This window comes from Phanerochaete carnosa (assembly GCF_000300595.1).
Source record: "Phanerochaete carnosa HHB-10118-sp unplaced genomic scaffold PHACAscaffold_8, whole genome shotgun sequence".
Taxonomy (NCBI): domain Eukaryota; kingdom Fungi; phylum Basidiomycota; class Agaricomycetes; order Polyporales; family Phanerochaetaceae; genus Phanerochaete; species Phanerochaete carnosa.
Window position 1 is genome coordinate 1914431 of NW_006767635.1, and position 11699 is coordinate 1926129.

Here is an 11699-nt window from a genome sequence, read left to right on the forward strand (position 1 = left end):
TAGTGATGACATCGATGAGAGTGGAGCCGGTACATACCAATAACCTTTCACGGAGTGTCTGTAGTGCTGAGACAGCACTGCCTAATTCCCCAAGGAGGCTCAAAACCTCCAGCCAGTTCAGCAAGTAGCTCTCACTAAACTTGGTGAGGAAGTCAAGTAGCTCGTTGTCGACTTCGCCACAGAGTGCATGGTGTGCCCAGTGAAGAGAGGCGTACTGCAGGGATGAAGAAATGTGCTCCGCCACAAGCTCCGGAAGCCTAGGCACCTCTGAGTTTGGCATGCTTCGCCCAATGTTGCAGATATCCATCTGCAACTCGCCGATCATGATCTCGAGGCACCGCTGGGCAATGAGTCTATGCTGGATCGCCGGGTTGATCAACAAATCGGAGTCGTGGCATCGGTCTCCGTCAGTGAGGAAGTCATGGAATGAAGGGTGGATGAGGCTGATGACAGCATTATCATCTTCGGGAACTACGACGACCGACTGCAGGTGAGTCAGCGTAGTCCGAGTCATTCCACGCTTGAGGAGCATGAGTCTGTCAATGGCATTCGGCGACAATCGATCACGGATGAGGACGAGTGCGCCCAGGACAACCTTCAACCGCAGCTTAAGCTCTCGGGTAATGTCCGGATGCGCACTCTTCAGAACTTGGAGATACAGCTTGTCTAGCTGGTAGAAGGAGACTGCCTCGCTCACCGATGACATTCCTTTGCCTTCAAGGAGTGATCGAAGGCGACCATCTGGGTCACTGGCATTGGCATCCTCGATGAAGCGTATGACGGTAGCGGCATATATGAACAACCTGCTCGAGAGCTCGACTAGTCGCGCCGCCTGTTCTGCCGAAGGCCACGACCTGTCCAAGGAATATCTCTCCCGGACATCAGCCATCTTCTTTTGCAGGAAGATGCCAATGTCGCGCTCGGTGGTATCTGGTGGCACCTCATGGAGGATGATGTGCTGTGTCGCGTTGAGTAGGCCGGTTGAGCGGAAGCCATGGGTAATGTTCGGGACAGGGCGGCTCGTCAGAAAAATCTTCAAGGGAGTGAGGTCGGAGACATGCTCTGACAGAGCGCGGACAATGAGAGACGTCGCCTGGTCGTCTTTGCACTCGTCCAATGCATCAATGACGACCGCGCAGGGTGGGAATGCTGGCAACTCTCGCAGAGGGTCGACAATCAGACACTTGAGCTGATGGGACACAAGAGTCGTCTGGATATGAGGCTCCCGTCTCATGACCTCCGCGGTCTTCTCCCGGAATTCAGGAATAAACAGACCAAGCTGGTAGGCGATCGTGGGGAATATCATCTGGATATCACTGCATTCTCGGTTGTCCCTAGAACAGAAGAAGCTCGCGCCGAGGTACCCGCGCTCCGAGCACCATGCCGCCACAGTCTGTGCGATGGTCGACTTGCCGCTTCCGGCCACGCCGGTGAGCAAGAACACTGGCGCATCAGCTCTAGGCAGCTGCAGAACGACCTCAGGCATTCGCAGTTCAGCTTGATCCTGAAGGAACCATTGGTAGACGGTGTTCAAAGTCTCTGATCGTGTTTTACCTTCGCAGATGGAGCGTTGGTTGGGGTAATCAAAACGGGCGGCATCGACGTATCGGGGGATAGGACCGGCTATCGGACAAGGTCAGGCCATGCTGTTGAACAGGAAGCAGGAACACTTACAGCTGTCAGGTAACAATTGACTGCTTAACCCTCGGACTTCATCTGTCACGTTATCAAACCGTTGATCCATTCTGTCGAAACCCTTGTCCAGCTTCACGGATAGTTGCTAAAATATACTTGGTAAGCTTCGGATACGCATGATATAGTGTAGAGTCATGTACGTCAACAGCGAGCTCGAGGCTAATGGTTCCTCCGATCTACGCCAAATAGGTGGTGAATAAGCTTGAGATTTCTGCTCCTGCATGCCAGGCTTACCACGAAGTTGTTTATGGCCCAAGATATTTGTCTGATATGCTCGTCGATAACTCCGGCGTGCGAGTCTGAGCCAAGAAACCGGGACAACCTGGACCGAGAGACCAGCGCGCGGATCTTCTCCGTCGTTTCCGTCAACTGCCTGCAGGACTAAACAGCCTATTCACGAATACTACGGATCAGGTCTCACCTCTCTAAGGTGTCAATACGCCGCCGCAGATCCTCTGAACACGCTTTATCATCCTTGAAGGCAGGATGTTGCAGAGTGGAGGAGAGTTGTCTAGCATACTTCTCGAGCAGCTTGACTTGCTCGACGTTCGCTCCCATTTTCTGCAGGCAAAACAAATGAGATGGCAGCGCGCGGTGGCAGCAATCGGTCCACTCGCCTTCACGACATTCACGATACCGGCCACTCCTCCGATCGCGGACTGGAGCGGCGGAAATGCTGCCGTCGCGTCCTTGCCGACGGTGAGGGCAATCACCACGCCATCGAAGAGTATGTGGAGGTTCTCCTTACCCCCCGATCCTTTGCCGCTAGCGTTCAAGTTCATTCCGTATCTGCTGAGGGATGCGTTGTTGTCGTTTGAGGTTGAGCTACGTGTGAGAACCTGAGGCGAGCAAGCTATGCATGTGTGCCGCGCGTACATGTCCACATGCAGAGATGAACGTGAGCTTAACCTTGCCCTATTCGCCGGCAATCTCCTTGGGCGCATAGATATCCATCTTCCACCTACCTTACAAATCAATGGTAGACACGGCGAACTCGTGAAGGGATCGTAAAAACACATATCATAAATCAATCGCACATGCTCAGCAACAGCATCGACATCAGTGAGACTCGGCGAATAGCATCGATATATCTCAAGACCGCGGTATCAGTGTCCAAAGCAAGCTTAGAGACGGCACTTGAGTAACTCAAAGACGTGGATAGTTGCCGTCTGTGTGCTTTCATAAGCGTGTCACGACAGCATGACAGGAAAGGAAGCGTGTCCACATTAAGGCGCGGCGACATGTTCTTGACGTTCGAGTACGATACAGCTGTCCGGGGCCAGACGTCGTAGTGGGCGCAGCAACAGAGCAGGTGTTGGCGGAATTGCTCGAAATTAGGGTGCCGCCCAAGCTAGAGGCGAGTGATTGGCGATAGTTACTCCAGACGAACAGGCTCGTGCGCGCTTTGTTAGACGATCTCGGTGGGTGCAGAAGCAGCTTCGATGTAGCATGACGCTTCTTCGAAGGAGATGTGGAGGATGTCCGGGGATCGCCGCTGGCGCTCTAGCTGCCAACGCGATGTCGTTGAAAAAACCGCAGCAGCTCGTCGATGCAGGGGCACTGCCGTATATATAATGTGAGTGTAGGAAAGCTGGGAAATGGGTAAATGCGTACTCGTCGACAAAAGACACGAAACTTCGCTCCAGCCATAGCCGGCAACCCGCTTGCCGCACTCCGGTACGCGTTTGCTCGTGGCAGCGCGGTGTGGTCCGGTGCACGCTTTGATAAGCCGCCGCTCTGCAGAGCGATTGCGACGTCGGCGGCACGCAGAGGTTTCAAGAATAGTCCGTGAGGTTGTGTTCTGGTGCCTAGAACACGCGGAATGTCGATAATTCGGTGTGTGGGCGCGTAGGCTCTGAGCGAAAGTCAGTGTTGAGTTTCGCTCAGCCGATTTAGGCGCACCCGTCTGTTTTTCAGGAGCTTCATCCTGTCGCCACCGCATCCCTACTCCGTGCGCTCGAACGCCACGATGGAAGGCACCGTCGAACCTTCGCGCAGCTTCCGTTCCACCGCCCGCACTCCACCGCAGTCGCATTTGATGTTGCCTAGTGCGTCATGCGGCACGTTCTAGAGGGACAAGAACACGAGACACATGCCGAGGTCCTGGGCCAGGGCTACAAGCCACGCAGTCTGGGTCACAAATACGGAAGGCAGTAGGAACAGGATGTAGACCATGGCAGATGGAGCTATGGTACCGCTCGACGAGCCGCTTGAAAATCCTGTGGTAACCGTTGGTCATAAGGATCGCTGCGCCTAAGGCGTCCGCAAAGTCAGTGACTATACACGAGCTAGATCGGGTACAGAGCCTGTGCGAGCACTTACCGGAGAAAGGTCCCTTCCTGGATTAACTGCATGTCCGCAGGGCGTTGTCGAAGGAACTAGAGGGATGTTCAAAAGAAGGCAAGTCCCAGACGGCAAGCCATGCGAAGAAGCCAAACATAGAGGTCATCTGAGAGAGCTTGTGTCGCAGGAAGCCCGGCAAGAGCTGGAGAATCAGTATATATGCATAGTGACGTCTACACGGAGTGCAGTCTTGGGTCAGCAAGCGATCCGACACGAAAGTCTGATAGCGACCATAGTTAGAAGAGCGGACAGTGGAGGAAACGCGAGAACTCGCCTTATCAGATAGGTCGACGAAGTCAGACGGTAGCTGGGCAAGATATTGACTGCAGCAGCGTCGCCATTGAGAGCGGCACAGCAAAAACCCAAAAGCAGGCCACAATTGACCTAGAGGTCGTTGATGGAGAGTGGAGACAGCCCTCGGACATTAAGAGCGTGCTAAGACGAGACGACCTTGCAAGCCTTGAGCTTGAGGTTGTGAGGGATTGGAGTTGGAAGGTGAGAGTCAGAAGTGAAGCTAGTAAAGCGTCGTTGAGCCTGAGATATGAAGTTGGGAAAGGACTAGCGCGAGATGAATATCAGTAAGTGCCGAGTATGACCGTGGGAGTGAGATCCGTAAGAGCTGGAAACAATAGTAAGTCTAGTGATCGCGGGCGTCTGCAACCCGACGCGCTCTGCACGCGTCGCGATCGGGCTCGCCGGCACAGCTCTATCGCGACCAGGACCTTTGCATTCACTCGCACGCCACGTATCGCCATGAGAATGATTGTATGCAAAGAACGCCAAGTTGTGTCCTCAAACTGTCCCCGATAATGAGAAGCACCGCGCGGCACCTTAATAAACAGCCCAACCCTTGCGCTTTCATCTTTCACGCTCAGACTGGAGTGATCTCAATCCGGAACACTGCTTTTGCGTACAAAAGTCGCTTCCACCAGTCACGCCCAGCGTGTCTTGACACAGAAGATGGTTCAGGCGGCAGGCTGTGAGGCCTTGAGGTACTACACACCGGCTCTGCTTGTGGCGTGAGTCGCTGTTAGACCCGGCCTCAAGGTGCTGTGCTTCAATCATCCATGATGCTGCTGCAATTTATATCGCGATGGTCAGTACACGACATGGCTCTGTTGTAAAAATGAGAGTCACAACGGCATATACCAGCATATACATGTCAAGTGACTCGGGTCGACTCAAAACCGCAAAACGTATGTAACACGCACAGAAAGCGACTCAGACGGAGCACAACAGATAGCATAAATACCACAATATTAACGCCGAAAGCAGCGGAGCGAATAGCTCAGAGACGTGAGAGGGTATCATCTACGTGTGCTACACTTCATATAAACCACCGCCCAATGGGTATCAACAGCATGAAGATTATAAAGGAACCACAACGGAGAGGGGGCGGCATGCGAGGAGCAAATCACTGCGCGTTCTCACCGGCAAGCACGAGGAGCGCCATGTTCACGATGTTCGCGTACAGCGTTGCGATGTTCGAGGTCGGAGTGGGCGCCGCGGTCGAGGACGCGCCAGCAGCAGTGCTTGATGCGGCAATGCTGCTCGCGATGAAGCTCGAGCTAGCGGCGCTCGAGGACGAGGCGACCGAGGAAGACGGGGACGACCAGACGCTCGAAGAGGAAGAGCTGCTCCAGGTCGACGAGACCGTGGGCACTATGCTCGATGTCGTCGGAGGGGGTGGGGGCGGAGGCGGAGGCGGGGGCGGGGGCGGTGCAGATGTCGTGGGTGGCGCCTTAAACGCCGTAGGTGGTGGGGGCGTGGACGCAGGGTTGCCGCCGCCGACACTCCAGCTACCCCACGCGAGGTCGTCGAAGAAACCGAAGAAGTTTGCAATCGCGGGTGTGCAGTCGAGGCCGTTCTGCGGGCAGCCGGGGCACTACGATACGTACGATTGTGAGCATATATAACATATGCAGGAATAGATGGCCGGCAGAGCTGGGAAGAACAAACGCGTACCTCGTCCACAATCGTCGCCTGGGCAGTCTTACCATTGAGTGAAATCGTAATTTGCTGGCCGCACATGTGCCCAGCGATTGACCCGAATTGCTACGGAGTCACTGGTGAGCGTGCGCGTCCGCGAGGCGCCGTCAGGGACGCTCACCGGAGAGTTCAGCGCGACAATCTATGAATGCGCTGCCGTCAATATGTGCGCACTAGGAAATAGAGATAGCACACGTACCCAATCGCTGTTATGGTAAAAGCCTCCGCAGGCGACCTGGTTCCCGGTCTCGGGGGAATACATGCTGAAGCGCGCGTTCTGGAAAGTCTGGCCACGCTTGAGCAGCGTCCCGTTCTGAGCGGGGTCGAGCTCGATATGGAGGCTGCTCACGCCAGCGTGGCGGCGGCGAGGAGCATCATGGGGTCCTGCAGCGACGGCAGTGGCAAGAATAATCGTGGGGAGGAACGATTTGAACAACATACTGAGTCCTGTTGTACAAGTAGGACAGCGGGTAATGACAGTGGATACAGTACAAAGGAGAGCAAGCAAAAATGAGCGGTGACGGAGCGTACAGCAGCAGTAAGGAGACGGCAGCCAAAGCTTCCGAGGCGAGATGGATGAAAGCGCAAACTTGAAAGTGGAGGGTACAAATATTGACCGACGCGGCGACGCCAAGCATTTTGCGAAGCACACTGGCAGCACCGGTTTGCGGTGATGGCGAGCCTGATGGTTCCAACCACGCGAAAACTCGGTGCGGTCCGGATGCCTCCCAGCGCACCTCGGCATACTCCCAGCACCCGATCTGTTCCAACCGCGTCGCGTCGGCGTCCTCTTTTGGCAAGTGTCGTCCCCGGAGTCATTCGTGTATGGGCTATCTGAAAGCAGAGCACACAAGCAAATACTGACCCTTTGATAGTTTGTGAAACATTCTCTCAAAGCGCGCGACGTAAGCAATCCTCACGGCGTCGCAAGCCCGCAAAGTGACAGCCGAGAGGCATCGTCACATCCGCCACCTCCGCCATTCCGGAGACTGCAACGGGATTTGTATATCGCCGTCTTGCTATGACCGACGGCTCAGCGCGGCCGTTCACGCTGAATCTGCACACCAATCTAGATGTCGTGCGTTCATTTCTTCTTTCGCGATCAGCAAACGGCTGTCTGAAACTGCTACGGAGAACATATCATACGCGAACACCACCCCGCGAGGAGTTAGCTGGTACTCGACCTGGCAGTATACTGTGAATCCTGCAATGTAGTTGAAGGCGCTCCGTCCAATCAAAGCCTTGTAAATCGCACTCACATCACTGTAGCATTGTTAGCTGCCCGTGCAACGACGACGACCTCGCCTCACGGAGTACCGTAGCTATACTCTGCTCCAGCCGCAGTCGTCCCTCACGCCGTCCCACCTCCAAACGCCGAACATGTTATACGGTTCAAGTTAGCCTTCTTAAAACGGACTCAGGTCAGCGTTTTCTCGCTCACTGACGTGCTCGATAGACTCCGATATCGGCGAAACAGATATCGTGGCGTCCCAGCAATGCGGTGGTGCGGCTTAGCTATGATCACAATTAAGCAACGAATATGAGAACTGCAGATCATATCCCGAAGACCCGAGGTACACCGAGGTAAAAACCATACAAGCAGATCAAATTAACGTCCTAGCAGCTTACTCGACAACTCTCGCAGCCGACGCCGCCTCTTCTTTGGTTTCGTGCCCGTGGCACCGATCTTGGGCGTGTCATCCGGAACTGTCTCGTCGTTCTCGAGCGTGGCTCCGCTGGCGTATCGTTTCTTATATTCCGCGGGGGTTTCCTTTGGTCCTCCGCCTTTCCAAATTCCTCGCTTGTTTTTTCTTTGAATTGGCGTAAGCACCCGCTTGATGGAAAGGCTTGTATTACATACCTAGCTTCCTCCGCATATGCGTCGAACTCGGCCTCGCTATATGGTCCGTACTCGGCGCCACTCTGCTTGTAGGTGACGGCCCAGCCAGCGCGAAGCATCTCGATGGGAATGCACTTGCCCTTGGCCATAAAGCCCGGCAAAAACCATGGTTTAAGGTACGGCATTGCAACCTGCGGCGTCGTTTCAATGCCAATCAACATACGCTATACAAACTGAGAACATACTACACGCGAGTACTGATCCCGACGGTAGAGCATGCAGTAAACCATGCGCCCCGCGACCTGGCGTTTCAGCCAATCAAGGCTTACAGCGTAGTTCTCCTGAGTGGGTTTGCCAAAGTGTCCGCCTTCGGGTGCATCGACGCCGGCCATGCGAATGTGGATCGTGTTATCCTTGAGGGCTGCCGTGAGTTGCTTCCCTGCACGTGCACTGCTGAAGCACGATGCTTACCTTTCTGCGTAGTAGGAACGCCCCTCAATTTAAACGGCCAACGCCAGCCAAATCCCGGCATGTGGTACACGCGGAAGTTGTCCGCGTCGCCTACGCTACACGAACACCGCTCAGTAATTCCACGCGTGCGATGGTACCGACGCGCACCTTACAACCCGACCCTTGATCCATCGTCTGCGTTTGAATACGTCCGGTGTAATCCAGTCGGCGTTTGGTATCCGGCGGAAGTAACGTTTGTACACGAAAGCGGTGCCCCATGCTGAGATCGCCCCGACAGTGAAGGCCGAAAGCGCGAGGGTCGGTGCTGGTAGCTGTGCCATGCGCTCTATTGCTGCATCATACGGCGAGAGCTTCTTCTTCTTCTTCTTCTCAGCAAATAGACCCCATTGTGACATAGCGTATGCAAGGGGTATATGTCGAGGTATAGATGGTCGTGGTCTGGTGAAAGGCACGTGCAAGCGTGAAGTAAAGAGTCCTTTCTGGGAGTGATCAGCTCAGTAGCCGGATGTTAAGTGGGCGCTTGGAGCATCGTTTTCTACGCGCCTATACTTTCCCTTACCAGTACAACGTGATGCTTACACTGTGTGCTTACACTCATCAATATCGATAACTTACCTTGGTAATTCGCTCCTTGACCAACACCGTGCTGTGTAAAACTCGTTATTGGATGGCTGCCCTCCCGGCTTGCGACCACTGCTCGAGAGCTGATCTTCGTGACATTCTTGGTCTGCTCTTCAAGCTTCAGTCTTAACCATGCTGCTCTCAAAGATTCCCTTGGCGACACTGCTTCAAGGCATTCTTCTCGGTTATATCCTAGTCTCGCTGGTTTATACAACAGGCTTCATCATCGCGTCTCCTGCTGTATCTGCTGTTTTCGCTTTGGTCGGTGTCGAAATTTCCGGTTCTGAGTCACTTGCTTTTCCGAAAGTTGCACCTCGAGTGGACCTCATCGCGCACGCCCACCAAGTCTTCAGCTCTAGCCACCCTTCTTGGGGCGCAGACACTTATAGTTCACTCCGGGATTTGGCTTCCTCGAGTGACTGGCTGTACTGGAACTTGCCTGCTCTTGGTCCTCTTTCTGGGTCTCTCGACGATGCTCACGCTGGCACACTGCCAGTCCAAGAAGGAACTCTTCTGTCGAAGGCGTTCGCACAAGCCCTGCATCCGACCGAGTTCATCCCGTTCTACTACAAGGCTACCGGTCCTGTCGACACCTCAGACGTGACTATAACAACCCTTGTGACCAGCAACCGCTACAAAGTTCTCAAGCAGCTCGTCGAGCAGTACAAAGGTCCCATCTCTGTTACGATATATATCCCACTCCCGCCACCTACCGCGTCTGCGTCCGAGACCTCCCAGTTCATCATCGCAGTGCAGGATCTTGACGCGCTCTATGCATCCTCGCCACACTTTGCAGCATATGTCGACGTGCACCTCGCGCTCTCCCCGCTCTCAAGTGCACCGCATGCGACATCGGGTAGCACTGAGGGCGGCCGGCAGTTCAACGTCTGGCGGAATGCTGCGCGCCTTTTTGCTCGTAGCGAGTTCGTCATGATGCTTGACGTTGATTTCGCGGTCTGCACCGACTGGCGGAGTGTCGTTCGTGGTGCCGTCGCTCGCTCCGGTCTTCCGCACACGACCGTCGGGAGCGAGCTGCCGGAGCCGACGCCATTACCCGGCAAGCGCGAGGAAGTACGACAAGTCGTGCAGAAAGTGCGTGAAGGTGCGGCGGCGCTGGTTGTTCCGGCATTCGAGTACACAAAGCAAGGGGATGGCGCTGATCACACAAGGTTTCCCAAGGATAAAGAGGTGCGCATACACACAATCTGCGACGTGCGAAGCTGATTGTCGTTCAGAGCCTTCGGCGCCTTGCTACGGGCCCGCATCCCAAGCTGGACATGTTTCACGCCTCCTGGGCGCCAGGACACAACAGCACCGATTACACCCGCTATCTCTCCACTCCATCGAACTCGCAATCGCTCTACAAAGTGATTACATACCAGAGCGCATACGAGCCGTATGTCATCATGAGCAAACGCGTACCGTGGTGCGACGAACGCTTCACCGGCTATGGGGGGAACAAGGCCGCATGTCTCTTCGAGATCTATCTCAGCGGCGTTGACTTCTATGTCATGGCAGACCACTTTCTCATCCATCAGAGCCATAAATACGAGGAAGAAGCAAGGAGAGAAGAGGTCAGTCACCACCTCGGTTCGTTCTTGCTCGTGCGCTAATCCAGATGTTCGCAGCGCAAGTACAATCGTAAGCTCTATGCCGACTTCAAAGAGGAGGCGTGCCTTCGGTACCTCTACCGCTTTCACTCTGCCGGTCAGCTGCGCACGTCGGTTGCCGCCAATGCCGTCCAAGAGTGCAAGAAGGTGAAAAGCGTGGAGAAGCTGGCGTCAGAGGTATGTATTTCTAGTTCAGTACGATTGCCCTCGTAGCTGACACGACGTTAGCTACTCGGCGAGTCACTGTAGTATGTATGACCTCTATTGGGCTCAGTTCGAGAAACAAGAATGTATGGATTATACAACGATACAGGCAAACATTGAACGTCCGTTTCACTTGACCAAACAGTTACACTGGTTTGCATAACTTGATTGACACTAAGGCTCCAACCGTTTTGTTTGTTTACTGTGTATAAACGTTTATTACTGTTTACCGTTTCCGTGTGTGTAAATGAAGTCATGTAAACTTGGTGTAAACGTTTATACACAGTAAACATACAGTTTCCTCTTGTTGTTTGTAAAAGGTCTTAGTGTTGTACATTCATAGTCTTGCTAACAGACTTGACCTTTATTGGGCTGAAGAGTGCATCGCACCACCTGTGCATCGTCCTCGGGCAGCCTCTTTGAACCCCCAAGCCCGGCGCACTGTATCAAGCGCCTATGCCCTGAGACTTACTGGGAGTAATGGTAGTCATGATCCTAACTTGTATTGAGCACAGTCTGAAGGCGAGCATTATAAATATAATATAATGTGTATTTATTGACTGCTCCTCTACATATAGTCTACTGTGGGCACTGGCAGCCTGCCTGCGAGAGTGCGGTATGCGAGAATGTTGTGAGCCCATACTTCATTCAAGAGGAACAATATTAATATTAGTTCAACCTCATTGAGCGATGACAGTACCACATGCGATACTAAGGCAGATTGACTCTAAAAAGGGCTATCAGAGGTCCGCACCCATGCGGCAGTCTTCTCTAAGCCAGCTCTCGAAGTCCTAGCGCGAGAGTATGTCGTGTTACCCCCGAAGTGCCAGGCTAACACTCGCATAGGTTATCGGCCCACTTCTCAATGACGAGGTCAATGATAGGACATGCACTTCTAAAGGCGGAACCGCAGCTTCTTACAGCCC

General features: G+C 53.9%; 4 protein-coding genes across 4 annotated transcripts; 1 reads left to right on the forward strand and 3 right to left on the reverse strand.

Moving 5' to 3' along the window:
• Window positions 1-289: 289 nt before the first annotated feature.
• PHACADRAFT_53817 (uncharacterized protein) lies at window positions 290-1444 on the reverse strand (the record flags this gene model as incomplete). The annotated part of the gene is made up of 1 exon (XM_007399046.1): window positions 290-1444. A coding segment is annotated over one exon (1155 nt), but the record flags the coding sequence as incomplete, so codon positions are not given.
• A 3724-nt stretch (window positions 1445-5168) lies between these two features.
• Window positions 5169-6505, reverse strand: PHACADRAFT_261395 (uncharacterized protein). The gene is made up of 4 exons (XM_007399047.1): window positions 6227-6505; window positions 6149-6169; window positions 6004-6093; window positions 5169-5923 (listed from the first exon to the last, which is right to left on the reverse strand). Exons 1-4 carry the CDS (start codon window positions 6464-6466, stop codon window positions 5453-5455), a joined length of 822 nt encoding a protein of 273 aa, XP_007399109.1. The 5' UTR covers window positions 6467-6505; the 3' UTR covers window positions 5169-5452.
• Window positions 6506-7636: 1131 nt separating this feature from the next.
• On the reverse strand, window positions 7637-8658 carry PHACADRAFT_100232 (uncharacterized protein; the record flags this gene model as incomplete). The annotated part of the gene is made up of 5 exons (XM_007399048.1): window positions 7637-7838; window positions 7889-8058; window positions 8113-8288; window positions 8339-8433; window positions 8486-8658. The coding sequence occupies 5 exons, from the start codon at window positions 8656-8658 to the stop codon at window positions 7637-7639; spliced, it is 816 nt and encodes a 271-aa protein (XP_007399110.1).
• Window positions 8659-8975: 317 nt separating this feature from the next.
• Window positions 8976-10818, forward strand: PHACADRAFT_186846 (glycosyltransferase family 49 protein; the record flags this gene model as incomplete). The annotated part of the gene is made up of 4 exons (XM_007399049.1): window positions 8976-10147; window positions 10195-10533; window positions 10588-10746; window positions 10798-10818. The coding sequence occupies exons 1-4, from the start codon at window positions 9092-9094 to the stop codon at window positions 10816-10818; spliced, it is 1575 nt and encodes a 524-aa protein (XP_007399111.1). The 5' UTR covers window positions 8976-9091.
• Between the last annotated feature and the right edge of the window lie 881 nt (window positions 10819-11699).